The sequence below is a fragment of the Hippopotamus amphibius genome, chromosome 1 (assembly GCF_030028045.1).
Source record: "Hippopotamus amphibius kiboko isolate mHipAmp2 chromosome 1, mHipAmp2.hap2, whole genome shotgun sequence".
NCBI classification, from domain to species: Eukaryota; Metazoa; Chordata; class Mammalia; order Artiodactyla; family Hippopotamidae; genus Hippopotamus; species Hippopotamus amphibius.
The window spans coordinates 107,597,905-107,622,475 of NC_080186.1; the positions used below are offsets into that span (position 1 = coordinate 107,597,905).

Genomic DNA, 24,571 nt, shown 5'->3' on the forward strand with positions numbered 1-24,571 from the left:
TCCCCTCCCTGGGACCCAGGTGCAAGGGTAGACGCGCGGGGCGCTGCCGGCTTCGTCGGGGGACGGCGCGTCCTCTCTCTGTTGGGAACCGGATGGGAGCCGAAGCGGCCGCGGCCCCACCCGTCGCACCGCGAGCACCCAGGCCGCTGGCGCCCTGAGGGGTGAGGTCGGGTGTGAGCAGCTGACAGTGTTTCTTCTGGGCTCTTTCCTCCCTCCCCTTCGTGCTCCTCCTCCGCTTTCCGGGTTCACCCCCTCTCCGCCCACCCGCGTCCCCGAGACTGAGGCGGCCGCTGGGTCCTGGGAGCGGAGCTCAGCGCGGCCCACGGGCTCCCCGTCGACGTTTCCAGCCTCCGGACGTTTATATGGCTCAGCGGCCAGTTTTAAAGTTTTGAACGTCGGCCACTTTTGAAAGCCTGTCACAGCCTCGCATTCGGCGGAGGGGGACGCGCAGGGAAGAGGGGCACAGGGCGGGCTGCAGCCCCAGAGGCTGTGGCGGTCCCCTGTCACCTGAGCGGAGGCTCGCGAGGCGGCGAGGCGCAGGCGGCCTGGCCCACTCCCTGGTATCAACGCCCTCATGTGCCCCATGTGAGAACAGCGTGTCCTGAGTGGCCAGTCTGAGTGTGTTTTCAGAACCGGAGGGAGGGGTTGGGGGGCACGTTCTCACCCCGTGGCAACAGCAGAAGAGTGTGTAATGCGGCTCTGTGAGTACAGTACGCGAGCGTGCTGTTACCTGGAAGACTGGTGGCTCAAGCCACCACGGAACATGCGAGTCGTACTTCAACTCATTTTCCTGCTTCCCATTCTCAAAATTGACCAAAGCCTCCTGAGCTGCTTTTATCTTTCAGGCAGCGACCTCATCCGGTAGCTCTCAGTTCCTGTCCTCCCTGTCCTTTGCTCTGTGGCCGCGGGTGGGGCAGCTGCTGAATCTGAGTCGTCCTGGATCTTCACCGACCTCGGCCCTCCGATGGTTTCTCCCCGCCGTCACCACATTCCAGTGTTCTCTCTGCACCATATGGAGCTCTGCGGCCACCTTGACCTACATGTTTCCACAGCCAGATTCCAGGGGAACTGCCAGGCTGCAGAGGCTGATGGCATAGGCCTGGTCAGACTCCAGGTTGGTGCACCTCAAGGGCTAGTATTAACTATGCAGTTATAGGATGCCAGCAACACTTTGATTTGAGGGTGTTGCATCATTACATTTTTTAAAAAATTTATGACATTACTTGTTAGAACAGTTTTAGGTTTACAGACAAATTGAGCAGATAGAGAGTTCTCACATATGCTCTGTTCTCTCTCACACAATTTCTTCTATTATTGGTATCTTGCATTGTTGTGGTACAGGCGCCGGGGAGATCCCATGATCAGGAAGATGGTTTTCCAAAAAAAAAAAAAGGCTTATCCATTGCACTCCGGATGTACTGAGCCCTTTGATTTCTCCAAATTTAGGAAACTCGACTGCACAATTTGTGGTAATGGGGGACAGTGTTTGCACACTCTCCTGACAGGTAATGGTTAATAACAGACCACTGTAAATATATTCAGTAGTTTGGGCAAATTCTTGGGGAGCATTTCCTAGATACATTTTCCTGGAAGATAAACCTTCCTACTCCCCTTCTAAGTTTGTTTTGGGGAAAAATGCTGTATTCCTTTCCAGGGCCAGACTGAATTGACAACCATCATAGTTGATGAGGATTAAGGCCCTAATCAGCCAATGAAGAACACTTTATTTCAGACCAGTCCCATTCCCCATTTTCTGCTGGAAAGAAAGTGGACCAGCTTATTCCTTTACTGCAGAACCACCACCAGAGGTCTTAAACTCAGGGAGACCTGTGTGGCCAGGTGACTGCCTCTTGCAGCCCCGGGAGGACAGATATTTCTAATACCTCACCTAGCTTTCCCGTCTTTCTTTTCTTTTGTATAACTGGCATGGCAATACACCCAAGAAACAGTAGTATCTAGCGCTGTGTCCCCTGCTTAGCAAATAAGGCACAGGGTCATTTTATACCACCAAGAGGAGGAAGATCCTGTGAGTGGAGGACTTTGTGGGGTCTCTTTTGGAGCAACCGATGAGGTTCCTGAGAGAGGGTCTGGGAATCTCTGCCCCTCGTTCAGTGCCTGGGTTGTAGCCCACCAATTTGAAATGTTTGGTGTCTCTCCCTGGTTCCTCAGGGAACATAAGTCAGCCTGGAAGCAGTGTTTCCTAAGAGATACTCCACGGAAACCCCAAAGCTGGAACTTTCCATTGGGCCACTTTGTAGTCACGTTCACCCTTCCTTTGAAGGACCTTTTGGAGAATAGGAATAATCAAGGGTGACATGCTTTTAAAGAGGCATCTCCACTCACAAAGGACTGGTTTTCACCACAGACCTCAAGGGAACATTCCCTCAGCCTTTGGCCAAGGGGCTATGGGGTTTGCAATCCCCAACATAGAGTCAGGCCAGCATTGTCCTTAAAACGGGTATGGTGCTTTTAAAATACACTTTTTTTTTTTGGTCGTAGAGTTGATATACATTATTATATAATTTACACATGTACAATATAGTGATTCACAACTTAAAGGTTATATTCCATTTATATGTATTATAACCTATTGAGTATCTTTCCGGTGTTGAATAATATACCCTTGTAGCTTATTTTATTCATAATAGTTTGTACCTCTTCATCCCGATCCCTAGGTTGCCCCTCCCCCTCCCCTTCCCCACTCCCCTCTGGTAACCGCTAGTTTGTTCTCTATATCTGTGAGTCTGTTTCTGTTTAGTTTTATTCACTAGTTTGTGGTATTTTTGAGGATTCCACATATAAGTGATGTCTGACTTATTACACTTGGCACAGTACTCTTCAAGTCCATCCATACTGTTGCAAATGGCAAAACTTCATTGATTTTTTTAAGACTGAGAAGTATTCCATTTACTACATATACCTCATATTCTGTATCCATTCATCTGTTGATGGACACATAGATTGCCTCCCTATCTTGACAATTCTAAATAACCCTGCTATGAAAACTGGGGTGCATGTATCTTTTCAAATTAGTGTTTTGGGGTTTTTTTGGATGCATACCCAGCACTGGAATTGTTGGGTTATGTGATAATTCTGTGCCCACTAACCATGTGTCAAGGTTCCCTTTTCTCCCCATCCTGGCCAGTGTTTGTTATTTGTGTTCTTTTCGATGACAGCCATTCTGATAGGTGTGAGGTGACATCACACTGTGATTTTGATTTGCATTTCCCTGATGATAGTTGATGTTGAGCTTTTTTCCTGTTGGCCATCTGTATGTCCTCTTTGGGAAAACGTCTGCTCAGGTTTTCTGCCCATTTGTTAATTGGGTTGTTTGGGGTTTGTTGATGTTGAGTCCTACAAACTGTTTATATATTTGGATATTAGCTCCTTATCAGTCAAGTTTAAGGGTTTTCCTTCGTTCACAGTCTTACCCTGGTTGTGACTGTGCTTTTTATTTTGTAAAAGTTTCTTTTCAGGATCTTGATAGATATTTTCCAACTGTGATTTTATAAAGGGGGTGCCACACGAATACACACTAACAGAAACTGGATTTACTCTCCCACTTGAAACAGCAAAAGAAAGCAACAACAATAAACTGGACAAAATAGATGAGACAGAGATTTTCAAAAGACTGGCCAACAGGCAGTAAAGGTCAGTGAGTGATCCTGAGAGATGAGAAACAAGCAGATGAGCCTACATTTGCTCCAGTTTACCACCTGGAGAGAGTTTCCAAGCAAGGCAGGGGAGAGGAAACTGAAAACAAGCCAGTGGACTTCATTGAGTTGAGGACACTGAGCTGAGTCATTGCACCTCATCCTCATCTTGCCTTTCAGCAGGTGGAACCTATTGGTGTCTGCTGTTGTTATTCTACCTACAGAGAGATACCTAGGCTGAGCTGGGAACAGTCATCTTCACACTTTCTTCAGTAAGGAATGTGTACCCTCATTCGTATCCCACAGTAGAATTAGCACAGTGCTTTACCCACAGGGGCTTTGTAAATGCATTCGTGGAACTCAGCTAATTTAGGATCCAAGTCATCTAGATGAGCAGAGATATTATATTTTGTACAACATGATGGGATAGAGGAGTGAGTCAAGGAGTGTTAGATTATTCTGTTTCTAAGAGCACTAAAGAGATATCAGGCACGTGAAAGCCAGGATTTTACTGCTAGACCCCACTACATTCTCACTGCAAACTTGGAAGTTGCTTTACTCCTTTACTTTGCTTACTGGATCTGAAATGTAAGGGTAAAGCACCAAGTTCTAAAATTCTAGGAATATGACCAATATTTAAATTGTCTTTGAAATGGGGAGAGAATTTGAAGTCTAGAAGGCATTGCCTTTTGTAAGAGAAGACAGATAGTCCCTGATTGTTATGACATGATGAAACTATAAGACTTATTCAATTTGCCTGTTCATTTCTCCTACTGACCAGGACATAGACAGTAGAGACAGACATCAGCAGTTTCCTTTGGAAACGTTGGCAGTGTTGGCTACTTTGAGCCAACATAGATTGCAGATGTTAGTTGTATCATGAGAGGATGAAATCTGGCTGAGAGCCACAGTTGTTGGACCTGGATTGGTCACCAGCTGTTGATAAAGAAAGAAGGGCGGCCACGAGAAACACTGAGGTCATCCCTAGGCAGCACGGGTCACTTCCTCCAGTGAATCCACCCCCATTACACTTCTCATGACTTTTTGGTCGCTGGACTGAGAGCTCCAGGAAAGTTGGAATACCCTTTAATCATCTCTGTGTTCATGTCTCCTGGCACCGAATCAAGCTGCGAGTAGGGTCTCAGTGACATTTGTTCACTGATTGAATAAAAGTGGTTGCAAATCTTCCACCTTTTCAACTACATTCCTTCCCAAATGTGCTCTCAGAGATACTCTGCTTTCTCCCAAGATGTAGTAAATCCCCTTCCTTAAGGACGTGCCCGCCCTACATTATCCAAGCCCTTTGATCCAGACCTCTGGTGAATCTGATGAAGACTCACCTCTCCACAGTGATTCCTCTCAGGGGTTCACTGTCATTAGGAAGAGATGTCCTTGGCCTCCCCTCCCATCCTCTGGTCTGCCACAACACCTAATTGAGAAGAGCCCCACACTTTGTTGAAAGTATCCACTTGGATTCTTCTTCCCACTGCTTTGATGTCCTCAGGTAAATCTTACTGATAGCTGAACTCCAAGTTGTTCACAAAGCATGAGGAAAAATAAACCCTCACAAATACTTAAGAAATACTGTGTGTAAAGTCTTTCCAAGTGTAAATGTGGAAGAATATTACAAGTATCTCTGCTTCAGATGGAAGGGTTCCCTTACCCTGCCCCCTCCTGACCTCAGGGCAAAACTGGTGAAGAAAAGAATGGACATCTCCATCCCTTCTCCAAACATTCTTTCTCTCTCTAAGCTCATGCTTACTTGGGGCATCTGCTGTGGGGGCAGCTGCAGGTGCAAACAGCAGGGTCCAGCACAGAGCCTCAGGGTCTCCTCCTCCTCCTTTTGGAATTGGTGCTCCCAGCAGTGCAAACGAACCCTGATCCATGCTGTGGATCTCCTCGGCAGGTGCACAGGTTCACTGTGGAGTAAGTTACTCTCTCAGTCCTCCCTGCTCAGCTCAGGCTGCTCCTTGAGGACGTGGATAATGCTGTGTGCACTCTTCACTTTCCCTTGATTCTTGTGAACTCAGCTTGTCCTTCTTTTCATCTCTGCTGGCAGCCAACTGCTCTACCATTTCTTTACCCTTCTTTGTGTTATTCTCGTTCTTCCAAGCTGCTGATTTTCTTTCTTCCATCTCCTCTATCATTTATGTCTTTTCAGGGTTTGGGCTTGGGTTAGGCTCCTGCATGAGACACACAGAGAAGATCAAGGTCTGCTCTTGGCTGCAGTTCCCAGGTCCCATTTAATATGCATCTCAGTCTCTTATGCATTCAGAGAAATGTGAACTGAAAGGGACTTTGGAGGACTTGAATAACAGCTTTTTTTTACTGATAAAGAAACTGATTCCCAAAGAGAACAGGAGATTTCCAAAACCCTGGGAACAACTTAGTGACGGTAGAACCATCACACAGGTTTGGACACAGGCTACGCTGTCCGAAGCGTACAACACACTGTCCAGGAACCTACAGCTGAAATTCAGAGGACATTGTGTCAAACATCAGTATTTCTACTGGTAAAACAAAATAAAGTCTGATTATTTATACTCAGTCAATTTTCAATCCCTGCTGACAAAATGGGAGCAAGGAACATGTGTATGAAATACACCACGGTCATCCTTAAAAAACATATATGTGATTCTCTGTAAAACACCTGGCTCTGGTGCTAGAGGTCATCTTCCTGAGAGCAGGTGCTCTGTGTGCCTTGTTCACCCCTCCTCCCCAGTGCCTGCTCCAGAGCCTGCCAGATAGAACATTCGGTAAATATTTGTCAAGCAGGTAAATATAGGTAACAAGGAGAAACTAACTTTTACTGATGTGTTCTAGTGCTACCGTATTTCCAGTCCAATCCTATCCTAGGACTGTGCTGTAGCAACGAGAGCACAGCCCTCGGAATAGCTGTCCAAGATGCAAATACCAGCTCCACCGCGTACCAAGTTTGCTGTACATGGTGATTTCATTACCGTCTTTGAGCATATGGTTCTCATGTATAATGGAGAAGAATGTATAATGTAAAACAGAGAAAGTAGTATTAACTTTGGATGAGTAATTATGATATCATGCGGCTGACAGGCCCCAATCCCTGGGCCCTAGCTGCACAGCTAAAGAACACCTACATCAGGGTCATTGTGCTGCTTCTTAAAGGCCTAAGAAACTGCATTTCAGACAGAAATTCCCAGGAGATTTTCATGAAAGGAAGAAGCCACACCTTCAAACAAGCACTTTAGAATGGAGACCCCAAAAGCCTAGTGGCAACAGGAATGACCCAGTGGGATCAAACCAAGTCCGTTGTCCAAGGTGCTCTGCCAAGGGGAAATGTCTTCTTTTCCAGGAAGGGCACCTACCTGAAGTGGAACACAAAGAGGACCCTACTTCTTCATTCGGGGCTTTTAGTGCCTCCATTGTCTCTTAGATTTTCTCCCCTGCTCTAATCGCTGGGGATCTCAGCCCTCATATGGGTCCTGTTTTATGAAGACCTCTGTTATTTTATTCTCCTCTTGGAGAAGGACATGGCAGAGATCAGTTCTGGGCCTCCACATTCCAGGCTTTCTCCTAAGCCTCTTTCTTTCAGGTGAGCTGCAAGAAATCATGGGGGTTAGAATTCAGGTCAATAAAGAGGATCCCAGAGGAACACGAGACCACGAGGGCAGCCCCTCATGGGAGATGGTCACACCACAACGTGGTCAATATCAGCCCTATTCAGGTGGGGAGGACATAGTGGCCAATTGTGTGGGCAGAGGACCCAGCTACATCTTTCCAAACCTCTAATCAACAAGATTCTGAGATAACAAAAATGGATTGCTTTAAACTATTGTTTTTGTAACCTGTTAATAGGCAGAAATAGGGAACTAATTCAGATGCTTATCTCTACTTACCTGATTTTCTGACTTTTCAGAAAAAATGTATGCTAAACTTGTATGCAAAAAAAAAAAAATCAAAGAATCACAGTAAAAATCTTGTGCTCACCTTCATGTGGCTGTTTCCAAGCCCTTGTAACATGAAGGACACTATGAAGGGCATTTCTGGTGGTAGAGGAATGTGTCATTAATGTTACCAAACAACCTCGAAAAGAATAAAGAGGGTACAACACTTAACTCCACATAATATTGTCCAAGAATTTATCATATATCTCTGTGTCCTGTGGCAGATTTGTTTTTAGATCCTTGTTTTCCTGGGCTCTCCAGACAAGGCTTATGTGAAGTATCAGTTACCAGCATAGGCGAACCAATTCCAGGAAAGCAATACATCAGCCACTGTTATTAAGTTCCCCAAACAAAGTCCTTTGAATGCAGTCTTGTGGGAAGACATTCAGGAGCCTTTCTGAAACCTTGAAAATGTTTAAGTATGTGGGCCGAGCGATGGGATTCAGAATGTCCCGCTTGAGCAGTGGAGGAGCTGAGGGTGCGGGGCGTGGAGACTATGGGGGCGTAGGCAGAGGGTTGGCCGTCTCTAGGGGCACAGCCCCTTTCTCACTTGCACACCTCATATCACCCTGTTTGGCCCTGGAGGATGGCTGGTTAGCCAAAGACGGGTAAGATTCCTCAGGGGAGGAACAACCTAAGACAGGCACAGCCGCAGAGGAGCCAACAGGGGTAGGGCACAGACCCTTCCTCATATCACCCTGTTTGGCCCTGGAGGATGACTGGTTAGCCAAAGACACATAAGATTCCTCAGGGGAGGAACAACCTAGGACAGGCACAGTCGCAGAGGGGCCAACAGGGGTGGGGCACAGACCCCTAATATCTGAGAGAGGTCTCCTGCCCCCAGGGCTGTTTTGCTCTCCACGCCCAGCTCAAATCCACACCTGCTCAACTCGGACCTAGGAGGCAAAGATCATTGCCCCAGTCATGTGAGGCCTTTGATTGTTTATGGGATTAACCTGGGAGTGTTAGCCAAGAACTCAATAAAAGCCACGTGGGATGAATCAGCAAGGCTCTTGATCCTAGAGGTCTTGAGTCCCCCGGTCCCATCTTTCTCTTCAGTCTGTGTCTGTTTTCTTCAAGCTTGCGGCACCCGTCACTCACCTCGAGTCGCCGAGCTGGTCTCGGCACAGTCTCTCCTTTTGTTTTGACTACAAATGAAGAAAAGATCTAATAGTTAATGTCCTATTCAAATGAAACGTACACTTAGAAATCTGTTTTCTAATTTTTATTTTGCTCAGGCTCAATCATGGAGATTCACTCCTCAGGATGAGTGAGTTCCCAACTGGCAGCAGCCTGGGCTGTCTGTGAAGGGAAGTCAAGTTAACACAACCTCATATCTCTTCTGTGAATCAATCCCTCACCCTCAACATCGCGAACAATACATGAACCCAACAGGCACGAGCATCCACCAAGCAACAGTGATATGTTTGCACTTTACTTGGCTCAGCTTATCTGAGAGAACAGAGCAGTCATAAAGAAGAAGAGAACACAGAAAAGTCAAAATATCAGCTTTTCCAGGATGTCAGTTAAACCAATGAGTGTAAACTCACTTGAAGACATCTCTCAATAAGGGGTTAATTGTTGACAAAATAAATGGCATGTACAGAGCTATCCAGTGTTGAACACAGAGTGGCAAAAAGACTTTTCTCATAAATGATTGAGAATATGAATTTGTAAAGCTTCTTTGCAAGGCAGTAGGGCAGGATTAGCAAAATGAGATACATGTGTACAAACCATTTCTAAGCTGAGAAATTCCTTTTACAAGAATAGCTACTAGAAAAACCCTTACACCAGCAATAATGGGGATATAGTTGGCACTGTAGCCTGCTGGTTGCGCATTCCTGGACTCAAACAAACAATGACCGACAATATTTTTAACAGTTCCAAACACTTAGTTAAAGTCACTCTGATACCCTGTCAGGTTTGCATCTACAGCTTGAGGACCAGAGTGCTTGCTTTTTTTGTTCTCTCTTTTAGGGATTTCCAGTGAGAAAGAAAAAATACCAGCGTCTGCTGCCCTGAACTAATCTTACACTCACAGCCTGACTGATTTCTTTTCATATTGGAAGTAAACAATCTCAGATGCAGAATATCAGCCTCACACAAGATTATTCTGAGACTGAAAATCAAGCAAAACAAGTCTACCTCATAAACATTTCCAGGCACAGACTAAAACAAGGTCACCGTGGAACCTACAAAATCCCAAACCTCCTCTTCTTTTCATAACAAAATGACTGTTACTTCCTTACTTCAATCATAAATTGCCGGTGCTAACAGTACTCAATATGGAACATCCCCTACGTCCTCCCATCCTCCCCCATATCACCCAACCAAAGCCCAAATCTTATAATAGACTCTTTCTAACATCCTCTTACCCTGAAGTGTGTTCTTTCTGGCTACAAGGAATAAAAAACAAACAACAAACAAACAAAGAACAAAAAAGAACCCCCCAAACCAAGTTGTTCAATGAGAGACGTATTCTCGCTATTTAGCTTCAGGGAATCGGTACCAGCTGTCCAGGAGTGAGCAGCTGCAGAAAACTCAGCCTCAGGAAGAAAGGTTATATTGTCAGTGAGCTTGGAATTCCAGAACTTGTTTTTACCCTTAAAAAAAATAATTCTTTTTACCAAGCCCTTTAGAAACTAACGTGAACCTTAGGAGTAGGGGCAGTATTTTCCTGTATCTGATTGAAAGGGAGAGGGTGAGGATCAGGATCAGAGAAGTAGTGCACAGAGAATGTGCAGCACAAACAGAGCTCAAAAACACCTGGGATCAGTCACAGAACACTATCTGTTGGGCTCAAACCATCAACCATTCAAGTAACAGGTAAACGAGCTCATGGGTTACCCAGGGAAAGAGAGTCATCTTCTAATCTACATCCTATTCATGGTTTGTGAGCCTGGAACATGGGCAGTTCCCCTGATCTGTGTGTCACTCTAACTCTGCTGGGATTGGCTAGGCTGGTGGTTTCACAAGGGTGACAATGGCCACAACGTCCAGCTGTCCCTCTAAGCATTCATGACTAAGTAAAGGAAGGAGCAAGCAGATTGTTTTTCTGCACTGGGGCTCCACCTTCTCACAACCCCCATGCAAACTGAGGAGTGAATTTAGGGTGTGAGGAAGCTCAAGAGTACATTCTATGGCAGGAAAACAATAGTTGGCCAAATTCTTCCTAAACTTCAGCAATTGAAACCTAATCAAAGTTAAGTGACTTGCTTAAAGTCACATTGCAATGATTTATTTGAAGTGCTATTAAAATAGCCTAAACCCCATAGACCGTATATTAAAGCAATTAAGCACCAAGCTTATTCAAAACCTCTGGAGCCCTAGGCAGAACTTGCTCAGTGCAGAAAGCTAGTTTTCGGAGTGATGATTTATTTTTTAGTTTTTGTCTCATGGAAATCATTTTCTGAATGATTCAACTAAAGTAGTATCTGTTCTGTATAAAAATGTTACCATGAATAGAATAATCCGCAATTCTTTTTTTTTTAAACTCTTTATTGGAATATATTTGCTTTACACTCTTGTACCCATCTCTGAGGTGCACCAAAGTGAATCATCTGCATCTACACACATATCCCCATATCCCCTCCCTCCCGCGACTCCCCCCCACCCTCCCCGTCCTGGCCCTCCAAAGCATCTCCCATGAAGTTGATCTCCTTTTGTTATACAGCAACTTCCCACTAGCTATCTGTTTTACAGCTGGTAGTGTAAATATGTCTATGAAAAAATCTGAGATGGCTTGTTTGGAACAAACAGTGCTATTCAACTCCATTGATCCACAGAGAAACAGGAGTCTCTTCCTGCACTTAAACAAACTATACATACCATCTCTGTCTCTCAAATCATGTAATAATGCAGAGATCTTCAAGGTACAGGATAAAGTGACTGAAGTTGATGACAGTGACCACAAGGTATCAGGGAAAGATGGCCTTGGGATTTTGGAGTTGCTCATGGTACCTGCAAAAGAACAGTAGTGATTTTGGAAGACACTCTAGCAAAATATGTGGTTATAAAGGCCATTGAATGTTTAATCCATGATTTGCCAATCAATTTGTACACTGATTAGCCTGGTTTGACTTTGGCCAACAGTGACTTTTAACAAAGTTAAAACTGTGATATTTAAAAAGGTCAGTGAATGGTATACGAGCACATCCACTTGAAATGGAGATAACATGAAAAACACAAAAATCATAAATCTTGCCCAGTGTCGAGTTTTACTCACATTTTCAAGGAGGAAGTTAATTGTGAAGGATGAACAAAGCAACAGAACGTCTGAGCTCACCAGCACTGACTGCAAGGACCTTCTTGCCACATTAGCACATGCTCTGGCCCAGCCTCAACACACGTGGTCTCTAAGTGATGTATGAGGTCATCAGTTACACAGAATGGAGCTCTTGGGGTCATCTCCTATGCTGACACTTACTTAATCAATGTGACAGTCTCCAGGGAACTAGTCCACTTAAATCCCGGGATTCTAGTTTTGATCCCCTAAAGAGTTCAACACAGACTAGATACATCCCACTGAAAATATTCCATAGGTAAATAGTCTCCCAATAGTAACCAGCATTAATGCATTTGCCAGGAGAGTCCTCGCTAACTATTTACAAGGGAAGTTGACCAGGATATTTTTCTTTCTTTCCAGGCCATCCCCCACTGAAAGGAAATGATAGCAACTAGAAGAAATACTGTTTCCCTTCTATCCCTAAACTGTCTAGGTGGAGATTTTAGGCACAGTTTATACATCAGTAGGGATTTACTTGTCTTTCTTTGAGAGAAGGTACAGTGGTTTCTCCCAGCATCTCTGATTAGTCAGTGCCATATTTCAGAGAGAGAGCTAGACATGTTTTTCTTCACAATAGCATGATCACACTCCTCTCTGGAATCCTAACTCACTTATGAGCATGCCTGCTTTTTGCTATGCTTTCCCCCATTTGCATTATGCACTATTTGACCTACATCTTCCCTCAGTGATGGAGCCAGCTCAGATGTAGTGCTTAACCTAGAGGTGGGGCCAAGGAGAAGCAAACACATGGCTATCTTGGGGCTGCATTCAAAGTTAGCCACAATTTGGCTACTTGCTGGTATAAACCCGGCTACAGTACCATTAGGAACATGCACTGCCGAATGTAATGGTAGATTTTGTGTGTTTTGTATTGATATCAACTTTCTTGGTACAAATGTATTTAGACTTATGCATGAGACCATGGCCTCAGAAAAAATGAAAGAAAAACTGCATGAAGCGTGGAAGATGTTGTTATCTGCGTTATACTGAGTTGTATAATTGCACTCTCCTGTAGCCTCCCCACATCTGATAATGAACTCAGGTTTGGCTGCTTGCTGCTCAAAAGCCAGTACTGGAAAGACAAGTGTTGGTAGGAAAGGGAAGGTTGCTTTATTCAGGAGGCCAGCAACATGAGGAGAAGGCAGACTTGTGTCCATAAGCCAATTCCCCAAGTGCCAATCAGTGGGCAAGAGCTTTTAAAGGGCAGTTTCACGAGTGTATAGGTTGAGGGAGGGGGCTTTGTGCAGAACAGGACAGTTGGCTCTGACAGTCAACTTGAAATTGTTCCTGCGGTGGCCTGATGAGTGTCACCTTGATTGTTTGAAGTACGGTTAATCTTCAGGTCCAGAGTTGCTTTGTTCCCATTCCTTTGAGGTGAGTTCTCAGAATTGTGTAGGATGGAGCAGCTTATGTCATGGTTACAGTCTGGTCACCTTGTAGTTAACTTGTATCACCTGGTGGGGTTTTCAGTATCTGCAAAACAGCTCAAAGGCTATGGCTTAGAATATCACGTATTGCCCTTGAGGAGGACCTAAAGGTCCTTCACTTTGGTTAATGGCTAATTATTATTTTGTCTTGTTTGACTATTTTCCTTTGCTTCTGCATTCTCTCATTTTTCTGATTAACTTTATCCTTCAGCTAAAATTTTTCTATAGTCAGGAGTCAGACAGAGGACATGGGTGTTGGGGAGGGGGTTGTCCTGTGAAGGCCCCATGAGGTCATGCTCAGTTACATTTCTTCCTGCAGAACCTAGAACATTTTTCAGTGGAGTCCCCACTTTACTTTCCAGCAAATTCAATCTGAGGACACAATAATTTATACTATTAACCGACACTTTCAACCTGTTCCCATAACCTGTGTTGCATACCACGTTTCAATTGCCCATTCCTATTTTCAGTGAGACCACTACAGTGAGGGCGGTAAGGAATGTGGTCTGTCTACGGAATATTGTATTTCTTTGTCTATTTCTGTACTCAGCATGTCAACTTCTGTCTGCTAGTGTACCGTTGACCACACATGACAAATCCAGGAATCTTCAAATTGTAGGGTCTCTGGGATGAGCTTGGGAAATGCCAGCCAATGCTTAGGATTCTCTCAGAGCTGAGAATGGCTCTTGATCTGGCTCTTGATCCCCTATCCTTTCCCTAGACGGAGTAACTCCAGATTCCTGATCCACACACTTTATGATAGCCAAGGTAACACACACACGCACATACACAAACACAAACATACATGCACGCAAATGCACACACCCCACTGTTTTCATGTTGGCAATAACATTTACGAAAGTGCAAAATGTGTTCCATCTGCTGTGATCCCTCCAGGTATATATTCACTGAGTTCGTGCTGTGCAAGTCCTCCTTCCCATCCACCCAGTAGGAGACCTTCTAGAAGCCCAACCCAGATCACCTGGATCCCTTTGATCCTTCCTGTGTAACCCTCTCCTGCTTTTGGTCTATTTTGTGACGAAGGCCTCCTCTGAGTAGGACAGTCCTCTGACTCATAGAGCTACCTTGTTCCCAGTCCCAGAGAATGGGAAGTACATGGAGTGTATGAGCACCAGAACCCATTTATTTGACCTCTCCCTAGGCACTTAGCCACTCAATAAAGGGTGCAGGAATATGAAATCTCAGTGTCCTGGCCTGGGGGAGATTAACTCTTAAAGGTAATTTACCTCCAAGATCTCTTGCCGTCATAGGGCACTTTGCTTGAAATGACACCACATATAGCAATTAACTCAAAATGAACCACAGACCTAAATGTAAGAGCTAAAACAAAACTTCAAGGGGACACATAGGAGAAAAGTTACTGTGCATTTAGGTTAAGCAAAGAGTTCTAAGATACTACAGCAAACGTGTTATATAGAAGAGAACTTTCATGAAAATTGAGAACTTTGCCTCAAAAGACAGCATTAAGAAAATGAAAGGACAAACCACAGACTAGGAGAAAATATATGCATATCAAATTGCCAATGAAGGAATTGTATTTACAATTGCTGGAGAGCTACTTCAACTCAATAGAAAGATGCAACACAATTTTTCAAATCAGCCAAAGACTTGAATAGACATTTTCCCCAAGAAGACAAATACATGGGTCATAATCTTAAGAAAAGGTGCTCAATGTCAGTGTCCATTGGGAAAATGCACATTAAAACAACAAGATATCACTTTTCCCCGACTAGGATGGCTATGTTTAAGTAGGATAGACCATAGCAAGTGCTTGTGAGAAGGTGGAGAAACTGAACCTTCAGATGTTGCTGGTCAGAATGTAAAAATGATACTGCCACTTTGGAAACCAGTTTGACAGTTTCTCAAAAGTTAAGCATAAGCTTACCATAAACCCAGCAATTCCACTTCTTTATATCTATTGAAGAGAAATGAAACATAGGTGCAGATTGTTCAATGTATTTATAGCAGCATTATTTATAATAGCAAAACCAAAAGAAAAACACCCACAAAATCAAAAAACAGGAAACACTGAAATGCCCATCAACTAGTGAATGGCACCTGAAATGTGCTATATTTACACAGTGGAATTCTGCTCAGTAATAAAAAGCAAAGAAACTCAAGCCAGAGCATGGATAAACCTCAGAAACATTGTGCTAAGTGAAAGACGCCAGTCACAAAGCACTACATATTGATTTATTCCATTTATCTGAAATGTCCAGAAAAGAAACTTATGGAGGCAGAAAGCAGATTAATATTGCTTGGGGCTTGAGGGAGGGTTGTCTGAAGCAGGGCTGGAGGGAATCGAAAGCAGTGTTCTGAACCTGGATTATGGTACCTGGGGGTGGGGCAATAAAGGAAAAAAGAAAGCGACAGTCTCAAATGAAAGGGTGGAGGCGTCTGAGATTGGTCCGTGAATACTGCGCGTTGCGGTGCCCTGCAGGTGGTGCACAGAGCCTGATTGCCGACATCCCAGCTTGAGTAAGAGATTCCCCCCACCCGTGTGCATGTCCCTTTATCCTCTGGCAGGTGCCCTGGAATGTACAAGGCAGATGAGTTAGTGAGGGGCAGCCCTCATGGAGTGGTGCCAAGACACAGGGGCACCAGGGTTAAAAACCGGGAGGAAGGAGCGTGCTGGGGATCAGCTGGGCTGGGTGGAGATTCCTGAAGAAGGGCGCTGGGGAGGAACTGAAAGGGCAATTGGGCAGACACGGAAAAGCGGCAGCTGAGACCTCCTTGGATTCTAGGCCGAAGCTCGTCCCTGGGTGGGCTCGAACCACCAACCTTTCGGTTAACAGCCGAACGTGCTAACCGATTGCGCCACAGAGACATAGGGCTGCGAGATCTTGCTGTAACATTCTGGAAACAATGTATTTCCCATCCTTTCCAGCCCCAGCGGAAAACAGAGTAGAATGCCTCTATCTTGTCCAACCTCGCTGGCACCAGAGACACTGAGTCTTGTCACTCGGGAACGTCAGGCCGTAGACACTGAGACCGAATAAGCTGTGGGCTCCGACGAAACAACGCCGGGCCCACGACCATCCTCGCCTGCTCCTGGCCTCCTTAAAAGCAGCCCCTCTACGCAGCATGACTGCAGGCTCTCTCGGGCCAAAGTCTCCCGTTTCCCACTAGTGATCGGCCTCACTCGTCGCGCTGACCGCAAGTCCCCCCTCACCCCACCCCACCTCCAGGTCCGGTGGTCGTGTGGGGGAAAGGACAGCAACCGGCTGTGTCCCCACCGCGCTGCCTCCTCTTGGCGCTTCCAGAGAAGGACTCCACGAGGCACGACCTGGAATTTGCGCACCAGGAAGCCCCTTGCCCGGAGCAGGGCCTGGCGTCCAGCTGGTGCCCAATAAATGTCTGGCTGAGGATGCATTCCGCCGCAGGGGCCGGAGGTGGTGGGTCCACCGAGAATTCTTATGCCACCTCTAAGTTTTTAGTCCTAGAGGAACCTAGATTTTTCCAATCGGCTGCTCTTCAAAACCTTTCTTCTGGCAGCTGATTTAGAACCAGGTAAAAGTTCTAGAAAGTCCAAGAGGGCACCACCTGGACCAGCTCTGAGCTCCCATCCAAGACGGTGCAGTGGCCTCAGCCTGTGGGTGCAGGTGTCATGTCTGAGAGGGATGAAGGAGGAAAGCTGCTAAGGTGAGAGACGGTTGGAGTAGGCAACCTCAAGTATGATGGAGAAAGGGAGAGAGAGAGGGAGAGAGATCTGTGGAAGCTGTCTTTCCATTTCCTTAGGTATGCTTTCATCACTTGCAACTATGTTTTGTGGGTTTCAGTGTGCAAGTTTCACCTCCTTGTATATGTTAATTCAATTCATAAATATTACATTCTTTTGGGTGCTATCTTGTTGCAGAAATCGAATCGGTCTGTCGAGAAACCAAGCACCACACTCGGAGAGTTGGAGAACTCAGATTTATTAAGCCGGCGGCCCCCTTAGCATTTTGGTTGATTGGTTACCTGCTTACTATAGGTTGTGGGCAGTTACAGAGTGGGAGTTGTTGTGGGTCCCTCGCAGAGGGTTTCCAAACAGAAACTTGCAGGAGCAAGAGCAGAACATTCCATATTTATCAGAACATCTTAAGGTTACAGTTGATTGCTAGGTCATCTGTTCTTATCTTGGTTGCAGCAAGCAGATTTTACAAAAGCAGAGCAAGCATGAAGTTATTTCTAGCTGATTCCAAACTTCTAATTTTCCTCTTCAATCTTAAATCGAATTGTTTTCTTAATTTCTTTTTCAGATTGTTCACTTCTAATGTATAGATATACAACTGATTTTTGCCTATCTGTACTCTGCCACTATACAGAATTCGTTTGTTGACTGGTAGCCTTGTGTTGTGTGGGTTATTGCGGATTTTTCTATGTATAGGAGCTGGCCATTCACAAAGACGATGACAGACAGGAGAGGTTCCTTGTTTGGGTGGCTGCAGCCCCTGAGCCTTGCTTGTATCAGCCTGCACAGCCTAAGCCAGGGAAATCAAAATCTGCCTGAGCCCTTGTTCTTTGCAAGCCAAAATCCAATCGGCAGGAACACAGCGACCCCTCGAGGCCCCTGCAAGGGGCACTCGGCCCCATGAGGCCAGAAAAGGGTAGATTCTGACCAATCCAGCCAAGTCTCCAGTTAGACAGAGGAGAAGTTTGTTCCTGGAGCCCCAGGCACTCTTCTCAGCGCAGGGGGGACCTGGAGGGGATGCTGACTTCAGGCCTTGGGGGCCTCGGGCGAAGTCTGGGCCGCCTCAGAGCTTGAGTCCCCCGGTGAGGTGTGCGCCGCGTCCCCTCGCCCACCTGCTCTGTGGGCAGTAGGGGGCAAGCCACCAAGTCCAAAAGGTAGACCCACAGGCTATTGCCGGCGGTGATCAGGCACGGGAAGCCGGTTCTCTGTTAGGATTTGAATTCAGACCCAAGCAGCCAGGCTTCCATCACCGCACCAATCACACCGTGACCACTGTGCTCCACCAGGGGATCCACGGAGCGGTGGTCGGGTCGACATTAGCACTGGAGGTAAGCAGATGGCTAGAGATGAACCAGTCTCTCTCCCTCTCTCCCTCATACTCCAGATTGCCTACCCCAACCGTCTTTCTACTTTGAAGCTTTCCTCCTTCGTCCCTCTCAGACATGACACCTGCACCCGCAGGCTGAGGCCGGCGTACCGTCTTACATGGGGAGCTCAGAGCCGGTCCAAGTGGTGCCCTCTTGGACTTTATAGAACTTTTTTACGTTCCTCTAGGACTAAAAACTTAGAGGTGGCATAAGAATTCTCGGTGGACCCACCACCTCCGGCCCCTGCGGCGGAATGCATCCTCAGCCAGACATTTATTGGGCACCTGCTGGATGCCAGGCCCTGTTCCGGGCGAGGGGCTGCCTGGTGCGCAAACTCCAGGTCGTGCCTCGTGGAGTCCTTCTCTGGAAGCGCCAAGAGGAGGCAGCGCGGTGGGGACACAGCCGGTTGCTGTCCTTTCTCCCGCCCGACCACTGGACCTGGGGGTGGGGTGGGGTGAGGGGGGACTTGCGGTGAGCGTGACGAGTAAGGCGGATCACGAGTGGGAAACCGGGGACTTTGGCCCGAGAGAGGCTGCAGTCGTCCCGCGGAGTGGGGGGCGGCCAGGAGCAGGCGAGGATGGTCGTGGGCCCGGCGTTGTTTCGTTGGAGCCCGCAGCTGACTCGGGCTCGGTGTCCACGGTCGGACATTCCTGAGTGACGGGAGTCAATGCCTCTGGTGCCAGCAAGGTTGGACAAGATAGAGGCATTTGACTCTATTTTCCGCTGGGTTGGAAAGAACGGGGGAATACATTCTGATTCCAGGATGTTACAACAAAACCCTGCAGCCTTTTGTCTCTGTGGCGCAATCAGGTAGCGAGTTGGGCTGTTAACCGAAAGGTTGGTGGTTCGAGCCCACTGAGGGACGAACTTGGCTTGGCATCTGATTAGCGGGCCCTCAGCCGCCGCTTTTATGCGTCTGCCCTTGCAGTGCCTCCCCCGCGCCCTACTGCCTGAACTCTCCTGGAATCTCCACCCAGCGGATCCCCAGTACGCGCGTTCATCCCGGTTTTTAACCCTGGTGCCCCGGTCTCTTGGCACCCCCTGGGGGGCTGCCCTTGCTAAGTCATCCGCCTTGTACATTCCAGGGCAGCTGCCAGAGGATGAAGGCACACGCACACGGATGGGGGGAATCTCTTACTCAAGCTCTGACGTCGGCAATCAGGCTCTGTGCACCACCTGCGCGGCACCCCCAAAGCGGAGTATTCACCGCCTGGTCTCAGGGCGCCTGCACCCTTTCATTTGGGACTGTGGCTTTCGACTTAAAGTGATCTGCAGAGTGAATGCAATTCCTATTCAAATCTGTTTCTTCTGAAGTTTGTTACCGAAAAACCCGAACCAACTCTTTGGCCAACCCAATATAACCGAGTCACCTCGTGGTACACCTGAAACTAACACAACACTGTAAATCAACTACACACAAAAAAATTACGTTATGGCCAATTTGGGAGGCAATGAGAAGAAGCCCTCGCTGGGATCAGGGCACCTGCTGGGGTGTGATGAGGAGGGGACACAGGCTGGATTAGACAACAGTGAGGGCCTCACAAAGCTGCACTGGTGCAGGAGGCAACAGGCAGACCCAAAGATCTCTAAGTGGTGACGCACTGAAAGTGGTGGATAATCTAGCCCTCCAGGAAGAGCACCTACATCTCTAAACATGCCTAGAAAACTGCCATGCCTTGGTCTAAAGAGTACCTTAACTCCTTCCAGCTCCATCCCGAACTGGGGGAGAAAAAGAGATGGAGATGCCTGCATTCCCTCTCAGACATGATTCTCCTCACAGCGGCTGTTTTACAGTGGGCTCAACATGACGACTAAAAATAGCATAATCTGTCCTCAGGCCATTCCTCAAATCCTGGACTTCAGAGGACCCACACCCTTTCGTGGGTAACGCTTCATGACGTCACCACTGCCAGCACTCACTGGGCTGGCACCCCACCACACCGAGCCACAGACCAGGCCTTGACTGGATGACTAGGAAAACAGAATCACAGAAAATCTTTGCATTCCCCTCTGAGGAGCTGGATGGACCTCCTACATTACTGCCAACCCAAGACAAAGTTCAACTCCTTGCAAACGGGGCCCACATTATTTCAACCTGGGTATTTAATACAAGAACTCCCTGGTGGGCGAGCCCCTTCCTTGGTGGCATCTCAGAGCTGTGCTCCGTGCTGGATAAGTGGGTGCTGCCAGGAACCTTTTAGGAAGCTGCCTGTGCACCTAATGAACTCATTAGAAGAGTTTGCTCCTTCCTCTGTACTTAAGTCAACAATTACTGTTGTTTTGCCACCTTCAAAAAAAAAATTTGTTTCTTCTGGTCCATTTCTCCATCTGTCTGGAAGGACGTCGTCGTTGAGCTGTCAAGGAGAAAAACTACCATGGCTTCCAGTTCTTTGATGAAACCTCAGATGCGTGGCCTTCTGGCCAAGCGTCTGCGATTTCATATGGTTGGAGCATTCATTGTCTCCCTGGGAGTTGCAACTTTGTGTAAGTTTGCTGTGGCTGAACCAAGAAAGAAGGCATATGCAGATTTCTACAGAAATTATGATTCCATGAAAGATTTTGAGGAGATGAGGAAGGCTGGTATCTTTCAGAGTGCAAAGTGATTTTGGAATATAAAGGCAGACTGTTCCTGAAGGAGCATTCTAAGTGCCATATAATTTCTTTGTGTTGAGTTTCATGGAAGTTTGGCACTTACCTGTATTCCTGAACTGTGAAACTGTGAACTATGAATATCTGGGCTAAGGAATAGTTTCTCTTGATAAATAAATGATTTTAAAAAAATTTTGTTTTCTGCATTTTCTAATTGCTCGCTGTTAATCCCTTGCAGTATGTTGTAGTTTTCATCCCTCTTATTATTATTATTTTTTTAATCTCTTGAAGTTCATTTGCGTCTTTTTTATGTTTCCCATGTGTCTACTGAACTGTTTGAAGTTACGGAATACAGTTGGAATAAATGTTTTAATGTCCTTCTCTGGTGTCAGCTCTGGGTCGTTTGCACATGATCGATGTGTCTCTGCATTATGGGTCATTTGCCCTGCCTGTTTGGATACCTCCGAATCTCTGATGGAATGCCAGATAGTGTGAATGTTGCCTTGTTGGATGATGGAGAGTTGTGTGTTCCTGTAAACGTTGGGCTTTCTTCAGGGATGCGTTCAAGTTACTTGCAAACAGTTTGATCCTTTCAGGTCGTGCTTTGATGATTCAGTAAGTGGTTCTGAGCAGCACTCAGTTTATGGCTAACTAGTTGCCCTCCTGAGGCAAGACATTCCTGAGTACTCCACCCCACGCCTTCATGAATTGAGAGGTTTTGTCTGTCTGTTTTGTTTTGTTTTCTTCCTTGCAGTCTATCTGTTGGGGACAAGCACTATCTGTGTGAGTGCCAGGCACTGTTCTCTGATCCTGTCAAAGCTCTCCCCCTGACCTTGGGGAGTTTCCTGCCAGGGCTGCACTGATCAGTACTGTGCTGCACGCAGGAGGGATCTCCTCTGTAGTTCTCTCTGATTTACTTTCAGCATCTCTCTCCCCTCTGGGAGTCTGTTCTGTGGACCCTAGCTCCTTTGGCCTCCCTGGACTTCAGGTTCAGTGTCCTCAACTCAGCAAGGTCCACCGGGCTCCTTTTCAGTTTGCCCTGGAGTGCCTTGCTTGGAAACTCTCTGCAGACAGTAAATTGGAGCCATTGTTTCCCACCACCTCTCCAGAACCACGCACTGTCCTTTTTCACCTGATGCCCCAGTCTCTTCAAAGTCTTTGTTTCACGTTTTCTGTTGTTGTTGGCAGGAGGATAAACCGAGGTCGTTATGAGTGTGTATGGTGGGCCACCCCTACTTTGAAGTCCAAGTTGGAAACACCGGTGAAGATTGTGCAAGATTTTTGCAGGGTATAGAACAGAGCTCCACAGTCAGAATGAAATCCTGAAGTAGGAAAACCCCTTGAAGCTTAAATCTGCAGAGAAACTTATATCTGCAGTGGTAACAAAAGCCTGTGTTTGGTTTGTGCAGGGAAAGAAAGAACCTGGCTAGGCATTGGCCGTGATGCAGACCTCCCAGTTTTCATTGAAGCATTACTGGTTTATCTACCACCTTTACCCAATGCGCTAGAGAAAAAGATTAAAAAAAAAAAAATGCAAAACTCTGGGATAAGCGAGAAGGTCACAGTTCTTGCTCAACCGCTTTTCCACCCACTATCCCAGTTGCTTGGATTTATCTGTCATTTTGTACTCATTGCCAGGGGAGAGCGCGAACGCAGTCCCCCACTACCACAAATTTCGCAGTCGAGTTTCCCGCGTTTGGGGAAATCGCAGAGGTCAGCACACCCCCGGTGCAATGGGTGAGCCTCGCCTTGGGGAAACCACCTTCGTGATCATGGTATCTCCCCTGCCAGGTAAGTATGAACGTTTTGCTCCCCGCCCCCGCACAGCATTAGGCTCTTCCACTGTACACACACGCTCACTTTGCCACAACCCCCACCCCAGCCCCTCCACCACCCCCCGTACCCCCTCCTCTTCCACGCCCCTCCAAACAACTCTCCTAAGAAAATCCGAGCAACATCTCCGGAAAACTTCCACAGCCCGGGGAGTGGCTGGCCGGGAATGGCACCCCTGCACTGCAAGATTTACATAAGCCAAGCCCCATCCCTGACCTCTAAGGAGGCTCCCCTCCTCCCACCCACGCCAGGTCCCTGGGCCGTCATCTCCCATCCCACCCCTGCCCAGACGACCAATGGGCGCATCGGCTGCCGAAAGGAGACGTGACATCGTGATTTCCGCCCACGTAGGTAACGGACCTCTAAGCTTTCATCTGAAATACTGGCAGGTTCTGCCAGCCTCCTGGCATTCTTCCCTTCTGTCTTGCGTTACACACCAAGGAAATGAATTCTGGCATCGTGTGTTACTGACCCAAAATGTTTGTTAGTAATAAAGAAGTCGTAAAGCAAAGGGTACAGGTATGTATTTATAGGAACACAATGAAAGCACATGTCTGTGTCCTGTGCATAGACACACAGATTCAGGGTTGCCTCTCACAGTGCTGCTCGGTGTATTGTCTGTGCACGTCCTTCCTGCTTGGTTCTCATGGTGCCCCAGGGACCGTGCTTTTGCTTTCCTCACCGAACAGAATACGGGAAATGAAGATTCTGAAAAAGAAGCGGATGACCAAAAGAAGGGATAGAAAGATGACGTGTTTGCTTGGAGAGTGCGGTTGGTTTGTTTGTTGATTTGTTTTCTCTTTCTGGGTAAGACTGGTTCGCCCTGCGGGTGGGGGTGGGGGCCGGGGCCGCGGAGGCTGGAGAAGGAAGCCAGCTTGTGTTTTCAGACCAGAGAGCAAGGAGTGGAGTGACTGGATCCTTGAGGGTGCCTCTGGCTTAAGGGGGAAAGTGACTCTTGCGGAGAATCCTAGACGCAGAGGAACTCAGCACCCAGCCAACTTCCAGGAAGAAGCTTCCTTTCCTCCTCCCTGCTTTCTCCCTTTCCCCTCCTTTCTCTCTCTGCAGCCATCAGAAATAGACTCTGGCTCCTTTCCTCTGAAATATACTTTCTTCAAGGGATAGTGCTAGCTCAGAGACTCTCCAGCCAACTGGAGAACCAGGCTCTACAAACAGGGAGGAATAAGCAAGGCCAATGGAAGGGAGCACACAGACCAAATGGGAAGGGCATGGGTGCCCCCTGCTGAGTGACAACCCCTGTGGCTCTGCACAGGTGACACTACTGGCCCTGGACACTAGACACCGCCAATGGCTCTGCGACTTCTGCTGCACCTGGTCGGTGTTAAACTAAGGATCTGGAGGTGGGGAGAGTCTTCTGTTGCACGGGACAGGAAGAATTTCCCCAGGGCCTACTCCTTGTGTCTCTCAACTCCTGTCAAATGCTGGGGTCATTGTTACTCATGGGGATTGGCCAGCTCTTGGTAATAGACCCACATCTTAGCCCCTAGGAAAACTGTGAAAGCCAGTATGTGATCCTTAAAAGTTGCAGAATGTGGGAAGGTCCTCATACACAGGCAGGGGGTTCAGATAAAACCCCCTGCAGCTAGCCCCGTGGAGAACATTGTAAATCCAGTGCCCAAGGCCATGCAACCCTGTCTCAAATATACACGCGTGTACCACCCAGCCTCGGAGCATACTAGATGTTTATCCCTGAGCCCAGGGTGAGGGTTTCAGCCTCTTATAAGGGGATGGTTTGGTACACCATCCAGTATTATTTACATTATCTCCACTGAGAATTGACAAGCT

General features: G+C 47.0%; 1 protein-coding gene and 4 non-coding genes across 5 annotated transcripts; 3 read left to right on the forward strand and 2 right to left on the reverse strand.

Annotated features, from left to right (window-relative positions):
* The first annotated feature begins 1,335 nt into the window (after nt 1-1,335).
* LOC130842017 (U1 spliceosomal RNA) lies at nt 1,336-1,501 on the forward strand. Its single transcript, XR_009050326.1, has one exon. It is a non-coding gene; the product is annotated as a U1 spliceosomal RNA (small nuclear RNA).
* Nucleotides 1,502-16,059: 14,558 nt separating this feature from the next.
* Nucleotides 16,060-16,133, reverse strand: TRNAN-GUU (transfer RNA asparagine (anticodon GUU)). The gene has a single exon. It is a non-coding gene; the product is annotated as a tRNA-Asn (tRNA).
* A 3,004-nt stretch (nt 16,134-19,137) lies between these two features.
* TRNAN-GUU (transfer RNA asparagine (anticodon GUU)) lies at nt 19,138-19,211 on the forward strand. Its single transcript has one exon. It is a non-coding gene; the product is annotated as a tRNA-Asn (tRNA).
* A 1,510-nt stretch (nt 19,212-20,721) lies between these two features.
* LOC130844775 (cytochrome c oxidase subunit 6C-like) lies at nt 20,722-20,962 on the forward strand. Its single transcript, XM_057720938.1, has one exon. It carries the CDS (start codon nt 20,722-20,724, stop codon nt 20,947-20,949), a length of 228 nt encoding a protein of 75 aa, XP_057576921.1. The 3' UTR covers nt 20,950-20,962.
* Nucleotides 20,963-22,570: 1,608 nt separating this feature from the next.
* Nucleotides 22,571-22,734, reverse strand: LOC130843196 (U1 spliceosomal RNA). Its single transcript, XR_009050804.1, has one exon. It is a non-coding gene; the product is annotated as a U1 spliceosomal RNA (small nuclear RNA).
* Between the last annotated feature and the right edge of the window lie 1,837 nt (nt 22,735-24,571).